This window comes from Phytophthora infestans, genomic scaffold (genome assembly GCF_000142945.1).
Source record: "Phytophthora infestans T30-4 supercont1.1 genomic scaffold, whole genome shotgun sequence".
NCBI classification, from domain to species: domain Eukaryota; phylum Oomycota; class Peronosporomycetes; order Peronosporales; family Peronosporaceae; genus Phytophthora; species Phytophthora infestans.
This window is the reverse complement of record NW_003303758.1, coordinates 1879445-1898021: the sequence shown is the minus strand read 5'-3', so window position 1 is coordinate 1898021 and position 18577 is coordinate 1879445. Positions and strand designations below refer to the sequence as shown.

Here is an 18577-nt window from a genome sequence, read left to right as displayed (position 1 = left end):
ACATCGGTTGCGTGGCATATATTTGCCAAAGGTACCAGCAGGTAAAGCTCCGTCACACGCCATCGCCCAGTGCTTCGAAAACCGTTGCTTGTGGGGGCACAACATGTGCGCAACAAGCAGCCCGATCACGTGCAAGATTTCGCAGGTATCGTACGCCTTCGCAGCCCTCAAACGCCGTCGTATCTGCAAAAGTGTTTCTGGTGACGCGATACGGTTGTTACGCCTCTGGCTTGAGCGTATTTTCTTGGCTTCTGAGTCAATGTTCTGGGCTCGATAGCGGTTGGTTTCAGTCGCGATGTCGACCCACAACTGCTTAGGCATGAAGTAGAACAGCAACCCTAGTGGTGTAGTTGCCATTTCCCGTAGCTCGTGCGTAGGAGTTGCTTCGTCACTTGAAAGCCCCTGGTAGCTCGGTCTACCACTTTCGAACAGAGAGGACGGTTCACTCCACTTCGTCAGGCGCAAAGCATCCTTGTCGATGTTGGCAATGGAGAGAGTCCCACCAAGAGAAGCTACAAATGCCTCGTCAACTAGTTTCAGCTCATCATCCGGAAGTTCGTCGTCGTCTTCAACATGTTCTCTGCGCTCTACCACATCGTCCTCTTCACAGTCATCACCACCATCATCGCTGGTGCTAGATTCCATACACTCGAAGTCATCGGAGTGTTCGTCTTCTTGTAGTACATTCACATCGTCCGCTCTAACGTGGACAGCGGGTGGAGACGTATCCACACGTTCCACATCATCCTGCTTGCTCTCGTTGTCCGAGAACTGGACATGTCCTTCTGATTCAGCTTCCGACAGCATTCGCTGGAACGCACCAACAGCGACATCTTCGTCTGATAACCCGATCTGACCAGGTAACGGTTGCGCTATGTCCGCAGCCGGTGCAGCCACTCCTGTATCAGGCCCGGCATTCTCCTCGTTAGCATCACTGCTGCCGTCAAACAGGGCATCCAGCGTAGGCGCGGACAACATCAGAGAGCAGTCAATTTGAGAAGGACGGACGTTTTCATCTGACTCCTGTCCGTTGTCGTCACTGCTTTCGTCCATATTGATCAGCCCAGACGAAATGGCATATCTAACAACCGCGTCCTCGCCTTTGAGCATGTTAACAGTTAGTACTTAGATATAAAACCCTTCCAAAGATTTGCTTACCAGTGAACATGTTTGTCCTTTCAACCAGCTCCCTGCGAGTCACGATTTGGAGCGAAGTACATCCACTCCGTAGCAAGCCGCGTCGGTCTTTTCGACGTCCACCCGACCGCGCGGAGCTGCCGCCAAAGATGCCTGAAGTCTACCGAACGCGCCACCGCAGCATCTTTTGTCACCGTACTCGTTCGCAACCTCGCCATCTATCCACTTGCGTGACAGAGCTCCAATTTCCAAATGAGCACGTCTGGAACCGTGGAGCCACTCATCACTGGGTACGGATCAGCATTTCCCGCATAACCCTTTCCACCGCCCGTTTTGTGCACATGCAAGTTTGACCTGTGTGACCTTATACCTTTTGGAGCAGAAATTACACTTGATTATAGTAATGGAACATTTTTATCGAGCCATTTGCTATTGTTGGTGTTGCGAAAGTCGTATCTTACGACTTTGTAGTTTTGTGAAGTCGTAAGATACGACCTTGGTAACAGAGGGGTTAAGAAGGTCTCGTTTTTCTGTAAAACGTGCGCTCAAATGAAGGACAAAAGAATGTCATATAGAAATTTGGTGGGAAATAAGAGTAATGAACCACTACATACACTTCATATGGATTCAACCGGACGATTAAGAGTTAGCGGTTTATAAGGATCTTTTGGGTACCGATACGCATTGGCTGTTGTAGATGACGCCACTGCTTATAAGTGGTACATTATCGTCAAATCCTTAAAAGAGGTACCTGGAAAAATTAAGTCTTTATTGAGGAAGCTGTCGTGTCAATTTCCTCTTTATAAGGTCAGAAGAATAAGGACTGATGGTGGAACAGAATTTATAAACACTGAAGTGTCCAAAATATGCGATAAATTGGGCTTACAGTTTGAAAGCTCTAATGTTAAATCTCCAGAAGAAAATGGCAGTGCTGAGCGAGCCCACCAGACCATGATGGCTGGTGTTAGGTGTGCTATTAGGGGTGCTAATATGGCTGCTAAATGGTGGCCTGAGGCCCTACTTTATATGGTGGATGTCACTAATCGACTACCAATGGCTAGACTGGGAATGAAAACCCCTTATGAGTTACTGCACCGCCATAAACCAAAGGGGTTAGGGTTAAGAATTTGGGGCTCCACTTGCTATGCGCATATACAAAGTCAAAACGAAAGGATCCTAAACTAGGCGATCGGGCTATAGAATGTAAGTTGTTGGGATTTTCGCCTAAACATAAAGGGTACCGACTCCTGGACATTAAGGCTAATAAATACCTTATTGCCCGTGATGTAAAGTTTAGCTCAGCTGGTACTGAAGCAATGATCAGTCGATCGTTCCCTATCGAGGACTGTAGCGTCAACGTTGAAGAAGAAAAGGTAATTCAAGGCCTAGGTAAAAGAACTAGACCTAATCTAGAAGTTGAAGTGCAGGATATTGACACCACTGGCCCAGATTGTGTCTCTCGACCACCGACACCCAGACAAGTGGGAGTGCAAAACGGTGCTGTTCGTAGGTCTAAAAGACGACGACTGCCAAATGTGCGGCTCAACGACTACGTGACAGAGTTAAATACTGTAGCTATTAATAAGACAGCCAGAATACCTATTCCTAGGTCAATTAAGGAGGCCAGGAAAAGCCCACATGCGAAGCAGTGGGAGTGTGCAATAAAGACAGAGTATGGCGCCCTTTTAAGTAATAAAACGTGGGAATTAGTACCCCTTCCTACTGGAAGACGGCCATTGGGTTGTCATTGGCTGTTTGATGTTAAATACAGAGCCGACGGCTCAGTGGACCGTTTTAAGGCACGGTTAGTTGTGCAAGGAAATACACAATTGTATGGAATTGACTATAAAGAGGTGTTTGCACCTGTAGCAAGATATAAATCGTTGCGCTTATTACTGGCATTAGCCACAATATTAGGGCTGCATCTACACCAAATGGATGTATCTACAGCGTTTTTAAACGGAGTTTTAAGTGAAAACATCTACATGAGGCAACCAATGGGGTTTCGCAAAGGAACTGAACATCTAGTTTGCAAATTAAAAAAGAGCCTGTATGGACTGAAACAGGTACCTAGAATTTGGTATGAAGTTTTGAATACCTTTTTAAAAACCTTAGGCTTTTTTAGATGCAAGAAAGAGCATTGCTTGTATCTAAAACGGTGGGAGATAAATGGGGTTCAGCACGTCCTTATAGTGTGTGTGTATGTGGACGACCTGACAATTGCAGGATCACATCTAAGTTCTATAAATGATCTTAAAGCTAAGCTGTATGACAAGTTTACTATGAAAGACTTGGGTGAGTTGCACTACCTGCTTAAAATGGAGATTAAAAGAGACCTTACAAATAAGACTCTACGCCTATCTCAACAAAAGTATATTAACGACCTTTTAGATAAGTTTGAGATGAGAGACTGCAATACTGCACCTACACCACAAGCAAAAGCTGTGGTCTTAGAGAAGGAAAAGACATTGTCACCCGAACAAATAGCGGCACAGTCATTCGACTACAGAGGGTTAGTTGGGTCCTTGATGTACCTAGTTAGGGGAGCTAGACCTGATATCGCTAATGCTGTCAGAGAGCTTAGTAAATATCTATCTTGCTATAATAAGACTCATTGGAGAGCGGCTCAGCGAGTACTAAAGTACTTGAAAGGAACGTCGAGGTATGGCATTGAGTACAATGGTAATAGTACTATTAAGTTAGAGCTATACACAGACGCGAGCTTCGCGAATGCATCTGAAGAAAGGAAATCAATTACAGGATATGTATCAATTCTCGCTGGTGCATGCATTACCTGGAAGAGTATTAAGCAAGATTGTATTAGTCTTAATACAGCGGAATCAGAACTAGTCGCCGCTAGTGAAGGAGTAAGAGAAGCAATGTGGTTACGATTACTACTGCAAGAATTAGGCTACGAGCAATTACTACCGACTCATTGTTGGTGTGATAATACGGCCGCAATCAGTATTATTAAGGACCCGTGCAGTCACTCTTCTACTAAGCACATTGATATTAGACATCTTTTTGCACGAGATAAACATGAAGATAAGCAAATCAGGATTACTTATTGTAGCACCAATGATATGATAGCGGATGCCTTAACTAAACCCTTGAGTCAAAATCAAGTTGAAAAACTCCGATTTATGATGGGCGTTAAAGACCTTATATAAGAGTTCCATAAATAAAGATTGCCATACGTAAGTAAGATTTGGCTTCAAAGATATGTTTACAAGATCAAAGTGGAATTTCAATTATTGGCAGCAAAGTCAGAAATAAAGTTAACAATAAAGGGCACATTTTAGTGTAAGGGTTTGGTAAAAGTACGGCTTTAGCCATAAAACCTTAGTTTTACACGTCACCTAGCCCTCTAAAAGTAATTCTGACATGTCCGGGCTATCAGCCCCTTGCCCCAGAGTATATTTTACTTTTTAAGTTTAATTCTATCCTGACTCTCTAAATACCACCAAGTAAAGCACGAATGGTCAAAGACTGGAAATTCACGGGTACCGGATAACCGGACTTTCGCTCCGCAGTGCCTCCAATGAGCCATTGGCGATCCGTTTAGGTACAAAGAGCCAGGACACGAGGGCCGCTGGGGCCTATGCCGGATCACTGTCGCCTGATGGGATACGGAGACGCTTGTGAACCCCCCCCCCCCCCCGAAGGGTAACGGCGGGACCTGCGCTTGACAGCAGCAAAATAGAGAGTGAGCAGCTCTCGCAAAAGTCGGAAACTTCAAATACATAAGCTAAGTTACTTTTTAATATGAAATAAAGTATTGCTTCTGATTTTGGGTTGCGAATTTAAGCTTGGGTATGTGCCCAGCATTCAAAGTTATACTAAATCCCAGTTCGGTAGTTTGATTTTGCTATTTTGGGCATGCTAAATCTGAGAAAGGTTGAAGACGACTTCGAGAAGGATCTTTGGTGACAATATGAAGAAAGTTGACGGACAATAAGAAGAAAGTTTATGGCAACGCTGGCTTCTTTGGTGGGAGTGTTGCGACGCAATACCTTTGAGTTTGTATACTCGGTTTGTGCAATATGATAGGTTAAAAGGCAATCAAATAGTCTATTTGATTGGATAAATGTCAATAAGGGCAATGGCTGAAGGAAAGAGGCCAGCGTCCAACCAACTTAAGATAAGCCGAAGGATGTGGTGGAGAGGTGGCCATGTGATGCCACCTCATATCCAAAACTGACGGCAACTACCAACTACGTGTGTAAGCAACATTTCAAGTACTTCTCAATGGCTGCTATTGCTAAGACTGGTGGTGGCCTCGAGAAATTTAATGGTAAGTCCTACACTATGTGGAAGGACAAGCTGTTGACTTACGTCAATCAGTTGGACCATCAGTACCAAACGAAGCTGTTAGAGAAGGAACAGCCTGAAGCGAAGGTGCTCATGGCCGACTTCCTCGAGAAGTCGAATGACTTCACATGGGTCCATGGAGGACACCACATCGGGAAGGGTAGAGAGAAAGAAGTTTGGAAGGACCTGATTGAGCAGGTTTTGTAAGTCGCCCCTTCCTCTCATCCAGTGCATCACGTCCCACCGCGCCGAGAGCGCCTCTTGCTCGTCCATTTTGGTGGTCGGTGGTGCTGGCTTCTTAGGATTGTCCCGCAACTTCTTCAAGGATCTCAAATAGGAGTGATGCTGCTTACGTACCTCCTCTTCGATGTCGTCCATTTGTAGTGGGGACCTGACAGGGGTATTCGGCACGTTGCCACCATCCTCAAAACCTTTATGGTAGGCGGGGTCCAGATCCTCAATGTCGTCCATCTCCTCGTCCTCAATGCACTCTTCCAGAAGAGTCTTCCCACACTCATTTAGGCGTTTTCCCCCTTCTAGCACCACCGATTTGAGGGTATTAATCGGGGTTGTCTTCGCCTTCTTGGCCTTCCTAGCACCCGGTGCAGTGTTGATATCGGTCCTAAAAAGGGGTCCACCTTCGCGGTTAGGATCCCTATCAGCGATCATCACCGAACAGTCCGATTTAAAGTGTCCACTCTTGAGGCAGTAAAAACACCTTTTTCCACCCTCACCTGCACCGCTTTTTCTCTTGACCCCGACATTGTTGACAGGAATCGCTTGGGTTTTATCCATTAAACCCACTTCTTTCTTGGATCGGTCACCAAAGGTCTTGCGTAAGTCCACTTCGACCCTATCCACCGTGAAGTCCTCTTTCTTCATGGAGATCGCTGAAGCCCAAAATTCACTTGGGAGTTGTGACAGGACTTCAATGCACAGCCAAGACTCGGTCACCATGTCCTGGCCGAGCAGCTTCCGAGACTTTCTGTTAATCTCGTTCTTTGCCTTCTTAAGTTGCGCGAAAAGTGTCCTTAAGTCACGCCAAGGGCTACGCAACACCTTCGACCAGGCCCGGATCAGCTTAATCAGGCCCGCAGCGTCACCTTGGCCGAAGTTCTTCTTAAAACTGACCGATGATATGTGGGTGGTTGATACTGGTGCAGGCCGAGCTATAACATCAGATCGAAGCTGGTTTAGTGGGAGCCTAAAACCGAGTCAGGGCCACACTTTTACCTACGGAAACGGGAGCTTTTCTCATAGCTCACTAAAGGGATCAATAAAACTTACCGTTTTAAGCCCTAAAAAGAGGTTGAGTGTATTAACACTAAGTGATGTCTCATTTGACCGTAAGTGTGATAGTAACTTGTTGAGTGCCTACTATTTAGCTCGACAGGGATTTAGGCACTTTCAGTCAAAATCAGGTGAATTTCGATTTTTTATAGGGAATGACCAAAAATTGCTCTTTGCAGCAGTGGCAATAGGAGAAGTCTATTACTTACCGAGTATTAAACCGACTAAAAGGCGTGTTTTTAGCACTCAGAGTGGTAACTTAGCTAACCTTTTAATGGAGTGGCACCTAAGACTGGGTCATGTCGGTAAGGAACGTCTAATTAGGACTATCAGCAACCAGAAAATTGAGGGTCTTCCTCATATTTCGTATTCAGAGCTTAAGAAGGTCTCGTTTTTCTGTAAAACGTGCGCTTAAATGAAGGACAAAAGAATGTCATATAGAAATTTGGTGGGAAATAAGAGTAATGAACCACTACATACACTTCATATGGATTCAACCGGACGATTAAGAGTTAGCGGTTTATAAGGATCTTTTGGGTACCGATACGCATTGGCTGTTGTAGATGACGCCACTGCTTATAAGTGGTACATTATCGTCAAATCCTTAAAAGAGGTACCTGGAAAAATTAAGTCTTTATTGAGGAAGCTGTCGTGTCAATTTCCTCTTTATAAGGTCAGAAGAATAAGGACTGATGGTGGAACAGAATTTATAAACACTGAAGTGTCCAAAATATGCGATAAATTGGGCTTACAGTTTGAAAGCTCTAATGTTAAATCTCCAGAAGAAAATGGCAGTGCTGAGCGAGCCCACCAGACCATGATGGCTGGTGTTAGGTGTGCTATTAGGGGTGCTAATATGGCTGCTAAATGGTGGCCTGAGGCCCTACTTTATATGGTGGATGTCACTAATCGACTACCAATGGCTAGACTGGGAATGAAAACCCCTTATGAGTTACTGCACCGCCATAAACCAAAGGGGTTAGGGTTAAGAATTTGGGGCTCCACTTGCTATGCGCATATACAAAGTCAAAACGAAAGGATCCTAAACTAGGCGATCGGGCTATAGAATGTAAGTTGTTGGGATTTTCGCCTAAACATAAAGGGTACCGACTCCTGGACATTAAGGCTAATAAATACCTTATTGCCCGTGATGTAAAGTTTAGCTCAGCTGGTACTGAAGCAATGATCAGTCGATCGTTCCCTATCGAGGACTGTAGCGTCAACGTTGAAGAAGAAAAGGTAATTCAAGGCCTAGGTAAAAGAACTAGACCTAATCTAGAAGTTGAAGTGCAGGATATTGACACCACTGGCCCAGATTGTGTCTCTCGACCACCGACACCCAGACAAGTGGGAGTGCAAAACGGTGCTGTTCGTAGGTCTAAAAGACGACGACTGCCAAATGTGCGGCTCAACGACTACGTGACAGAGTTAAATACTGTAGCTATTAATAAGACAGCCAGAATACCTATTCCTAGGTCAATTAAGGAGGCCAGGAAAAGCCCACATGCGAAGCAGTGGGAGTGTGCAATAAAGACAGAGTATGGCGCCCTTTTAAGTAATAAAACGTGGGAATTAGTACCCCTTCCTACTGGAAGACGGCCATTGGGTTGTCATTGGCTGTTTGATGTTAAATACAGAGCCGACGGCTCAGTGGACCGTTTTAAGGCACGGTTAGTTGTGCAAGGAAATACACAATTGTATGGAATTGACTATAAAGAGGTGTTTGCACCTGTAGCAAGATATAAATCGTTGCGCTTATTACTGGCATTAGCCACAATATTAGGGCTGCATCTACACCAAATGGATGTATCTACAGCGTTTTTAAACGGAGTTTTAAGTGAAAACATCTACATGAGGCAACCAATGGGGTTTCGCAAAGGAACTGAACATCTAGTTTGCAAATTAAAAAAGAGCCTGTATGGACTGAAACAGGTACCTAGAATTTGGTATGAAGTTTTGAATACCTTTTTAAAAACCTTAGGCTTTTTTAGATGCAAGAAAGAGCATTGCTTGTATCTAAAACGGTGGGAGATAAATGGGGTTCAGCACGTCCTTATAGTGTGTGTGTATGTGGACGACCTGACAATTGCAGGATCACATCTAAGTTCTATAAATGATCTTAAAGCTAAGCTGTATGACAAGTTTACTATGAAAGACTTGGGTGAGTTGCACTACCTGCTTAAAATGGAGATTAAAAGAGACCTTACAAATAAGACTCTACGCCTATCTCAACAAAAGTATATTAACGACCTTTTAGATAAGTTTGAGATGAGAGACTGCAATACTGCACCTACACCACAAGCAAAAGCTGTGGTCTTAGAGAAGGAAAAGACATTGTCACCCGAACAAATAGCGGCACAGTCATTCGACTACAGAGGGTTAGTTGGGTCCTTGATGTACCTAGTTAGGGGAACTAGACCTGATATCGCTAATGCTGTCAGAGAGCTTAGTAAATATCTATCTTGCTATAATAAGACTCATTGGAGAGCGGCTCAGCGAGTACTAAAGTACTTGAAAGGAACGTCGAGGTATGGCATTGAGTACAATGGTAATAGTACTATTAAGTTAGAGCTATACACAGACGCGAGCTTCGCGAATGCATCTGAAGAAAGGAAATCAATTACAGGATATGTATCAATTCTCGCTGGTGCATGCATTACCTGGAAGAGTATTAAGCAAGATTGTATTAGTCTTAATACAGCGGAATCAGAACTAGTCGCCGCTAGTGAAGGAGTAAGAGAAGCAATGTGGTTACGATTACTACTGCAAGAATTAGGCTACGAGCAATTACTACCGACTCATTGTTGGTGTGATAATACGGCCGCAATCAGTATTATTAAGGACCCGTGCAGTCACTCTTCTACTAAGCACATTGATATTAGACATCTTTTTGCACGAGATAAACATGAAGATAAGCAAATCAGGATTACTTATTGTAGCACCAATGATATGATAGCGGATGCCTTAACTAAACCCTTGAGTCAAAATCAGTTTGAAAAACTCCGATTTATGATGGGCGTTAAAGACCTTATATAAGAGTTCCATAAATAAAGATTGCCATATGTAAGTAAGATTTGGCTTCAAAGATATGTTTACAAGATCAAAGTGGAATTTCAATTATTGGCAGCAAAGTCAGAAATAAAGTTAACAATAAAGGGCACATTTTAGTGTAAGGGTTTGGTAAAAGTACGGCTTTAGCCATAAAACCTTAGTTTTACACGTCACCTAGCCCTCTAAAAGTAATTCTGACATGTCCGGGCTATCAGCCCCTTGCCCCAGAGTATATTTTACTTTTTAAGTTTAATTCTATCCTGACTCTCTAAATACCACCAAGTAAAGCACGAATGGTCAAAGACTGGAAATTCACGGGTACCGGATAACCGGACTTTTGCTCCGCAGTGCCTCCAATGAGCCATTGGCGATCCGTTTAGGTACAAAGAGCCAGGACACTAGGGCCGCTGGGGCCTATGCCGGATCACTGTCGCCTGATGGGATACGGAGACGCTTGTGAACCCCCCCCCCCCGAAGGGTAACGTCGGGACCTGCGCTTGACAGCAGCAAAATAGAGAGTGAGCAGCTCTCGCAAAAGTCGGAAACTTCAAATACATAAGCTAAGTTACTTTTTAATATGAAATAAAGTATTGCTTCTGATTTTGGGTTGCGAATTTAAGCTTGGGTATGTGCCCAGCATTCAAAGTTATACTAAATCCCAGTTCGGTAGTTTGATTTTGCTATTTTGGGCATGCTAAATCTGAGAAAGGTTGAAGTCGACTTCGAGAAGGATCTTTGGTGACAATATGAAGAAAGTTGACGGACAATAAGAAGAAAGTTTATGGCAACGCTGGCTTCTTTAGTGGGAGTGTTGCGACGCAATACCTTTGAGTTTGTATACTCGGTTTGTGCAATATGATAGGTTAAAAGGCAATCAAATAGTCTATTTGATTGGATAAATGTCAATAAGGGCAATGGCTGAAGGAAAGAGGCCAGCGTCCACCCAACTTAAGATAAGCCGAGGGATGTGGTGGAGAGGTGGCCATGTGAAGCCACCTCATATCCAAAACTGACGGCAACTACCAACTACGTGTGTAAGCAACAGATTCATCAGACACTTCCGCTGAGCTCGAATCAGACGCAGAGGCAGCATTAGATGCTAGCAACGAAGCCGGCTCGGAGGCACCTGTCGTTTCCGACGATCCATCAGACGCTGCAGTTGAGCCTGACTCGGAGGCATCAGACGACCCAGAGGTTTCTGCCTTGGAAGTTGCTGAAGCAGTGGTTTTTGCCGAGACCCGAGTCCAAATTGCGCCTATCTTGACGATTGCCTTGTCGCTTAAGCCGTAAAAGCCCCCCAGTTGAAACCCCTTGGGTGCTCTGACTACGGCTGTACTCTTCGCCTTGGTTCCGACAGATATCGAGTTCCCGTCACTTGTATTGAAGCAAAGATAGACGATGTGCGTGCGATTAAGTACAGTAGCCCAGCGCGCTTCCATCGACGTGATATATTCCTTCACACCGAGCACAAGTTCACTAGTGTTTCCGCGCGGTCTACCATAATGTAGTGACTCCAGATTGGGACTTGTAACATTTAACGATATCCCGTAAACGGCGCGTGCACCCGCATAAATTGCTATAGACTCCACTACTTGTCCGGCGGTGACTGAGGCTCTATCAGAGAATTTTGTGCCACGAAACCCACCAAAGCTCTTGCTCAACTGGATGGGTTTATCTGCCGAGAACACCCCGGAGAAACTTGCTAGAAGAAGACACACTAACCACTGAAGTGTCAGTACTCGGAGTGTCATGCTCACGAAGTCGGAATTTCAGAAATGCAGAGCGTTGACTGGAAAATACCCACTGACAGCTATACTGCTTATGCCCAAAGTGTTCGCAATTTTGTCTCCGATAGACTGTCAACTGTAATCGGCTTTTAGACAACTCGCTGTCTGTCACCTTCATTTGTTGCCGGTAATAATCACTTGATAGCCGAATGGCAGTGATCTTGACTGTTGAACAGAAACTATCCCCGCTGGAAACCTGTTGGGCCTGATTATCAAGCGGATCGAGCACCCGGTACATGCAGGGATGCCGAAAAATAAATTGGTGCTGCAATTATTGCAATAAGAAAGCACCAATTATCTATTGGAGACTGTCTGGAGAGGAAGATCAATTATTTATTTTCGCTCCCGTTGTAGCACCAATAATCTATTGGGCGGTGTTTAATTGGCCATACATTCTTTAAAATTGGTGCCCTCGCTGTGTACCAATTTTGCTGCACCAATAATCTATTTTTTGAGCTGAGGAAGTTCAATAATCTATTTTGGTCTACAGTAGTCAGCTCTCCAACCCAATTATTTATTTTCTGCTTTGATTAGCAATAGATAAAAATGCAATATTCGGCATCCCTGGGTACATGTAAGCCACAGTCGCTCCACATTCGTCGACATGTAACACTCCATGTTGCTCTGTATTGTATCAGAGCTATAAATATTTTTTTTCAATATTGTGTTTTGGTGAGCAAATAAATAAATAATAAGAAAATAGAAATATTTAATGCGATTAAAACGAACAGATCATGTGCAATATCAAATTACAATGGTACTTCGAAGTAGCGCTATTAATATTTAGGAAAGCGACTCTATCCTCATTTGCTCCTCCCATTGTATTTTTAAAATTAAAAGCGCTGCGCTGCATGCCAGCTATTTTAGTGCTATTTCTTTCATGGAAAACCCTGCGCAACGTGCTCAGTATTTTAGTGTAAGAATAAATTGGAAAAAAAAGTGAGTTTGTTCACGACCGTCAAATCGTGTGATTCGAAGTCGACCCTACCTTCGTACTTAAGTAAACAAGAGACCTCGTGCATGTGTCGGTACGTTATAATAACAGGCTTAGCAAGATGGTGATCACGCACCTTAGCCGTAGAGCGTCGCGGCGTAGTTCCGGAACATGAGTGGCGATGCTCTAAAAACAGACGCTATTATTCAACCACAGCCAAATCTGAAAATCCAGCAATCTATTGAAACAACAGAGCTTTACACCTGACACTATACCATTTCCTAACAACAAAACACCACTACATCCTCCTTGAGCTTCCTAGCTGACGTTGATCCTGGCGTGTAACGTCAAATGGCCTCCGTCCGCTGCTCGTGGAATCCACAGTAGCAGAGACCCACCCCCGGAGCCGGGTAAGCCAAATAACCCAGGTCGCCATCGGTCCAGATACAAAGTTTTATCTTGCAGCTCCGGAACCGTCGATTCCCACGTCACGGTATCGCCAGCGCCAACATCCACCTCAGCATAGTCATCACCACCGGAGTGAATCACCACAGTCACGTCTTCCTTGTCCGTGCTCTCGAAGATAATTCGAACCACACCATCTCCTTTCTTGGACCACGTTCCGTAACTTCCTTCGAACGCTTCGTCCACCGTCCACATCCCCAAGGCGTCGTACAGATTCCCATCGTCAATCTCGCCGAGAAATCCAGTGGGTCCACAAATCGGTTGGACGAATTGAGACGCCATGTAGACAATACCAGTTGGGTCCAAGCCTCCTAACACGACTAATCCAAAGTTTGCGATCTCCAGCATCTGGTCGTTCTCTGCCACGTTCTTTCCCATATCCGTCGTAGCCGTGTCGACAAGCTGGTCAATGATCACTTCCATCGTCTTTCGAAGCAAATCCCTCGTCTCAAAAGCTGCTTGTTTAGTCTTCGATTTTAGCAATTCTTTCATACAGTCGTTAGTGACGGAGGGAATGTCGTTCGATACCAACGTAGACTTGCTCACAGCCACACGGACGTCATCCTTGGCGGCATTCGGTGTCTTGTTGCGAATATCATTGACGGTAACCAGCACTCGATCGGTCAGTTGCTTGAGCTCGAAGCCGCAGGACGTGTTGGACGCAATGAAATCTTCCAGCTCTGTCACGCTACTCGCCGAGTTGTTGACTGCACTGGAATTCTTAAGAAGATCAATGACGTTTTTAGCCGATGAAATGATCTCGTCCCCATTGACAATCACTTGTTTCACGATATTTTCCACGATGGTAACCACGTACCCGGCAAATACCAGTTTCTTGGGAGCCGGCATCCCGAGACAAGCGTAGATCGCGATCGGCAAATCCACCAGCACGACATTGGATTGGTAAGATGCAGTCAGCATATGCTCGACGTCTCCTTGTGGCGCCGTTGTTTGAACATACCGAAAATAGTAGATCAATTGCTTGATAACGTTGATGACGTTTGCCGCACACATGTAGAGCAACTTCGCTCCTTTGTACAGAGTCTTGACACTTGTGAAGATGCCTGCTGTCGCCGCATTGAATGCCACAGCAGCGACGGCCGAGATCTTGGATAGAACTGCCAGAGCACAGTCGTCATTCTGTGGAATACATTCCAAACCACATCGTACCGGGTACGACATTGGACATTGAGCGATACAGTCGTCGTCGTCATTACCGTAGCCAAGAGGACACATCTTCTTGCTATCAAACGGTTTATATTTCCGATAGCAAGCCGAATCTTTCGCAGCTCCAATCGTCGGTCCCACCCAGTTACGGATAATGTCACCGAACCACGCAGTGTCCATAACATCAGTCAGTAAAGCTGGCTTCGCATCGATCCTCGTCCAGATGCAGCCGAGTTGATCCACCTCATCCTCGGCACGACCATGCAGTCCACTCAATTGGAACCCCTTAGGAGCCGTCTCGACTGCAGTATCTTTGGTTTTCGTTCCCGCAGCTAAGGAATTTCCCGCACTGGTGCCGAAGTTTACGTAAAATACGTGAGTTCGTCCATCTTTCTTACCCCAATGAAATTCCACTGAATTGATATATTCTCCTGGACCGAGTGCGAGCGTAGTTTCTTTCCCACCTTTCCCACCGTGAGTAAACGTTTGTTCGGCTGGTTTCGTTACTTGTAGCGTCACGGCATCAACTCGTCTGAAAGCTCGAATTGTGACGGAGCTGAGTGTTTGTCCAAGGACGATGTTCCTCACATCGGAAAATGCCACACCGTGAGGACCTCCATAAACCGGACTCAGTACAATATCCTCATTTGCAGATGCACCTTCGCTGGCTGCTGCCGTCTCAGCAACAGGTTCAATACTAGTCCAAACGACACCCAAGAGATCAATCTCGTCACCGTCACGTCCGAAGAAACCTCCGAGTTGATAACCGTCCGGTGCAGTGATACTTCCCTTAAGGTCAGTCTTCGATCCGGCCGACACCGAGTTACCAGCACTTGTCCCGAAGTTAAGATAGAAAATACGCGTTCTGCCGCTCTTCTTACCCCAATGAGCTTCCATTGAAGTGATGTGTTCTCCTTTTTCAAGTGCCAGCTTGTTCTCCGTTCCTCCAGGCCCACCGTGAGTGAAGGTTTCGGCTGTCGGCGCTGATACTTCAAGAGTGACGCCATGTGCGCGTTCACCAGCACGGATGATGATCGAGCTGATTGTCTGTGCTGACGTGGCCACGGGTTGATCCGAGAACTGGTTGCCGTGTGGCCCACCGAAAGACGCGCTCAAAATTTTAGCGCGTTTTGTAGTCCCGCCACCAGATCCCGACGACGCGGCAGGTTTAGCTGGTGCAGCAGGTCCAGGTTTCTCCTTCGCCGGAGCTGGAGCTGGTGCTTCTGTCGGTGCTGGTGTGACCAACTCAATACTCGTCCAAATTGCACCCAGGGTATCAATTTCGTCCCCGTCGCGGCCAAAGAAGCCACCGAGCTGGAAACCTTTAGGAGCAGAAACCGAGTTCTTCTCTTCCGTTTGGGTTCCTGCAGCCACCGAGTTCCCTGCACTTGTACCGAAACTTAAGTAGAAAATACGCGTTCGACCATTCTTCTTGCCCCAATGCGCTTCCATTGACGTGATGTACTCGCCTTCGCCCAGTTTTAGGGTTTTGGGGTCTCCTCCTGAGCCCCCGTGACTAAAGGTCTCAGCTTTGGGCTTTGCTATCTCGAGCGCGACTCCATCGACCCGCTCACCTGCACGAATGGTAATCGACACCACGGTTTGTCCGGAAGTAGCTGCCGCTTTATCCGAGAATTCGGCGCCATGGGGACCACCAAAACTCTTACTGAGCTGGACAGAGTCCTCGACAGAAATAGAGGGGGCAGCAGGAGCTGCAGGAGGTGCAGGAGCTACAGTACCCGGTGGAGGAGCTGCGGAGCCTGCAGACGCCGCAGCCGAGGATTCTGCAGACGCCTCTGCAGACGCGCTCTCCGTGTCTTCTTCTACTGGTGCTGCTGCCACTGAACTATCAGCGAGAGCTCCAGACGCTGCTGTAGATTCAGCAGGAGAAGCCTTACTGCCTGACGCATCAGCTGGTGGGGCTTCTTTTGACGGAGCAGGCTCTTCTTTTGGTGGAGCAGGCTCCTCTTTAGGTGGAGCTGGAGCTGGAGGCTCCGTGGCTGGTGGCGGGGCCTCGATTCGTGCCCAAATCGCACCAAGTGCATCGATCTCATCGCCGCCACGCCCGAAAAACCCTCCAAGCTGGAAGCCTTTTGGCGCGGTAACCGAGTTTTTATCTTCCGTCATTGACCCGCCAGACACCGAGTTACCGGAACTCGTACCGAAGCTTAAGTAGAAAATCCGAGTTCGACCACTTTTCTTGCCCCAATGCGCTTCCATCGACGTGATACGTTCGCCTGCTGCTAGAGTTAATGTGTTTCCTTTTCCTCCGGTGCCGCCATGGCTGAAAGTAGCTGCCTTTGGCCCCGTCACTTCCAAGGCGACACCGTCCACTCGCTCTCCAGCGCGGATCGTAATGGAGCCTACTGTCTGGCCAACGACAACCGAGGCTTCGTCAGAGAATTCTGTTCCGTGGGGACCACCGAAGCTCTCGCTCAATTGAACATCTTGTGAAATAGTCGCGGAAACCGCGACAGCAAGTACGAGCAATAACGCTCGGAGTATCATGACGACGTCAGCTTTTCAAGAATCAAGCAAAACACGAAATAGGGATTCTTCGCTGAACGATTTACCACCAGGTGCGAAAAAGCATACGAGATAGCCACTTGGGATGGGTTTGTGATGCTGTACTACACAAATTGGTATCAATAACAAACTAACAAACGTGTACATGTAGAATGTTAGACCTTATGTCTAACGCTAATACCTGTGTGTCCTTTGTAGTTTGTGATGCCCAAAAAGTCATGAGATGTGTTTCGTAAGTATCGCACCGTGCTGCAAACTTTTAATACTTCAAGTATCTTGTAGACTACTAGTACATGTATAATACCTTGCATTCATTAGCCATAAAGTTCAGGTATTAAAATGTAGCACCATAAAGGTGTGGTGCTTAAACTCTATGGCCAAAGTATTCCATGTCGTGATGAGACTGGATGTGGGTGACGTGGTTCGACTGATGCTTCAAAGTGGACATTATTAGTTCCTCAATTAAAATTGATCAAAAACTACATCAGTGCCGGTTACTGTAAATCAAGCCTTGGGTACAAGTACATCATGTACTAAAATACAGTCGAACTTCGACGTCGTCCAATCTTTTGCTCGATGTCGTCCCTTTGTGGTAGTACTGTAGCTTCGTGGGCGAAACGCCCAAGTTGTCATCTCCTGGGACAATGTCGACCCAGGAGTCCTCGGTCGACGACAAGTATCAAGCGTATCATATCGCAGAGCATGTGGTGTTTGATTACCCTCTCCAGACCTGGAATACACCCTCAATACAAATAAAAATGCGAGCTTCCCCCTCTCACCCCTCAGTTATAAAAAAGAAGATAGTATCGGGCAAGTATTTTTATCGTGGGATGGCTAACCCTTATGAAAAAGTCCCAATTGTACAGGACGCCAGAAGGCCAGCATTGAATAGTTGCGATTTCAATCTATAATTTCACGAACGTTTCTTATAGCTATCCCACTGAACTCCTCATACAAGATTCCTTAGACCGTCGACGACATCCAGTAGCATCCGCACGATCGAAAAACTTTAGCAACTCAGCCCCCCCCTCCCCCCCGACAACCCTGGATACAACAACCCGTTCGCAGTGGTGGCTCGAGCTAACGCGAGCGAATAAGCCGACTTATTTTAAGAAGGTACATCCCGCGATAGGACTCCCCTTAAATAGGAATAATAAAGTGGTCTCCCGACGCTTTAACTACATGTACCGAGAGCACATTGTGCTCAAAACTCTATCCGAAGGAGTCATCTCGGGGCCTTTGTAAATTTATATTATGAGCTACAATGATTGTATCACATGAAGGCAGGTACTGGTATTACCGGTAGCGTAATATCTGCTTTTTTTTAACTCTTAATCGATTTGCTACTTTTAAGAGCAGCTTTTGAAAAAAATGTTCCAACGCACAGCGATAATTTGCGATTTTAAATCGTTGAGTTGCGTTAAGGGTCGGTGAAGCAAAGCTGAAATAGTGTGAGGCGACAAAGTATTTTTCAACTGCATCTAAGCATAATTTCCCTCATCATTATTAATACCGTTAAGGAGAACACGGGGCGGGTGCCTTTCCAGCTCAGGGAGGACGCGCCTAGGATACTGGACAACCTACTCTGTCACAAAGTGCATCCAAAGCCGGCGTGTACTGACGAACCTTGGATACGTAGGTTTTAATGATAAGTTGTTTGCGTCGACGCAGCAAACCAATGCTGTAATATCGCTAGACAAAATTGAATGAGCAGCTCGGATCTTGTGAAGTTTTCGTCGCAAAGGTTGCAGCGCTCTTGTTGGGTGATGCGGAGCGATCCAAACAATGAGAGCTTTACACTTTCCTTTAATAACGGATTAAGCTTCCCTAAGTTTACTCAAATTTATCATTGGCAAGCAGCTTCCAGCGCCGAAAATGACATTGATTGGGACGGGTCACACATCACCTT

At 45.8% G+C, this 18577-nt stretch overlaps 2 protein-coding genes across 2 annotated transcripts; one reads left to right on the top strand and one right to left on the bottom strand.

Moving 5' to 3' along the window:
* Positions 1–10205: 10205 nt before the first annotated feature.
* Positions 10206–11079, top strand: PITG_00340 (uncharacterized protein; the record flags this gene model as incomplete). The annotated part of the gene is made up of 2 exons (XM_002908907.1): positions 10206–10245; positions 10844–11079. 2 exons carry the CDS (start codon positions 10206–10208, stop codon positions 11077–11079), a joined length of 276 nt encoding a protein of 91 aa, XP_002908953.1.
* Positions 11080–12828: 1749 nt separating this feature from the next.
* On the bottom strand, positions 12829–15594 carry PITG_00339 (uncharacterized protein; the record flags this gene model as incomplete). The annotated part of the gene is made up of 5 exons (XM_002908906.1): positions 12829–13809; positions 13870–14439; positions 14509–15056; positions 15099–15253; positions 15389–15594. The coding sequence occupies 5 exons, from the start codon at positions 15592–15594 to the stop codon at positions 12829–12831; spliced, it is 2460 nt and encodes an 819-aa protein (XP_002908952.1).
* Positions 15595–18577: the final 2983 nt, after the last annotated feature.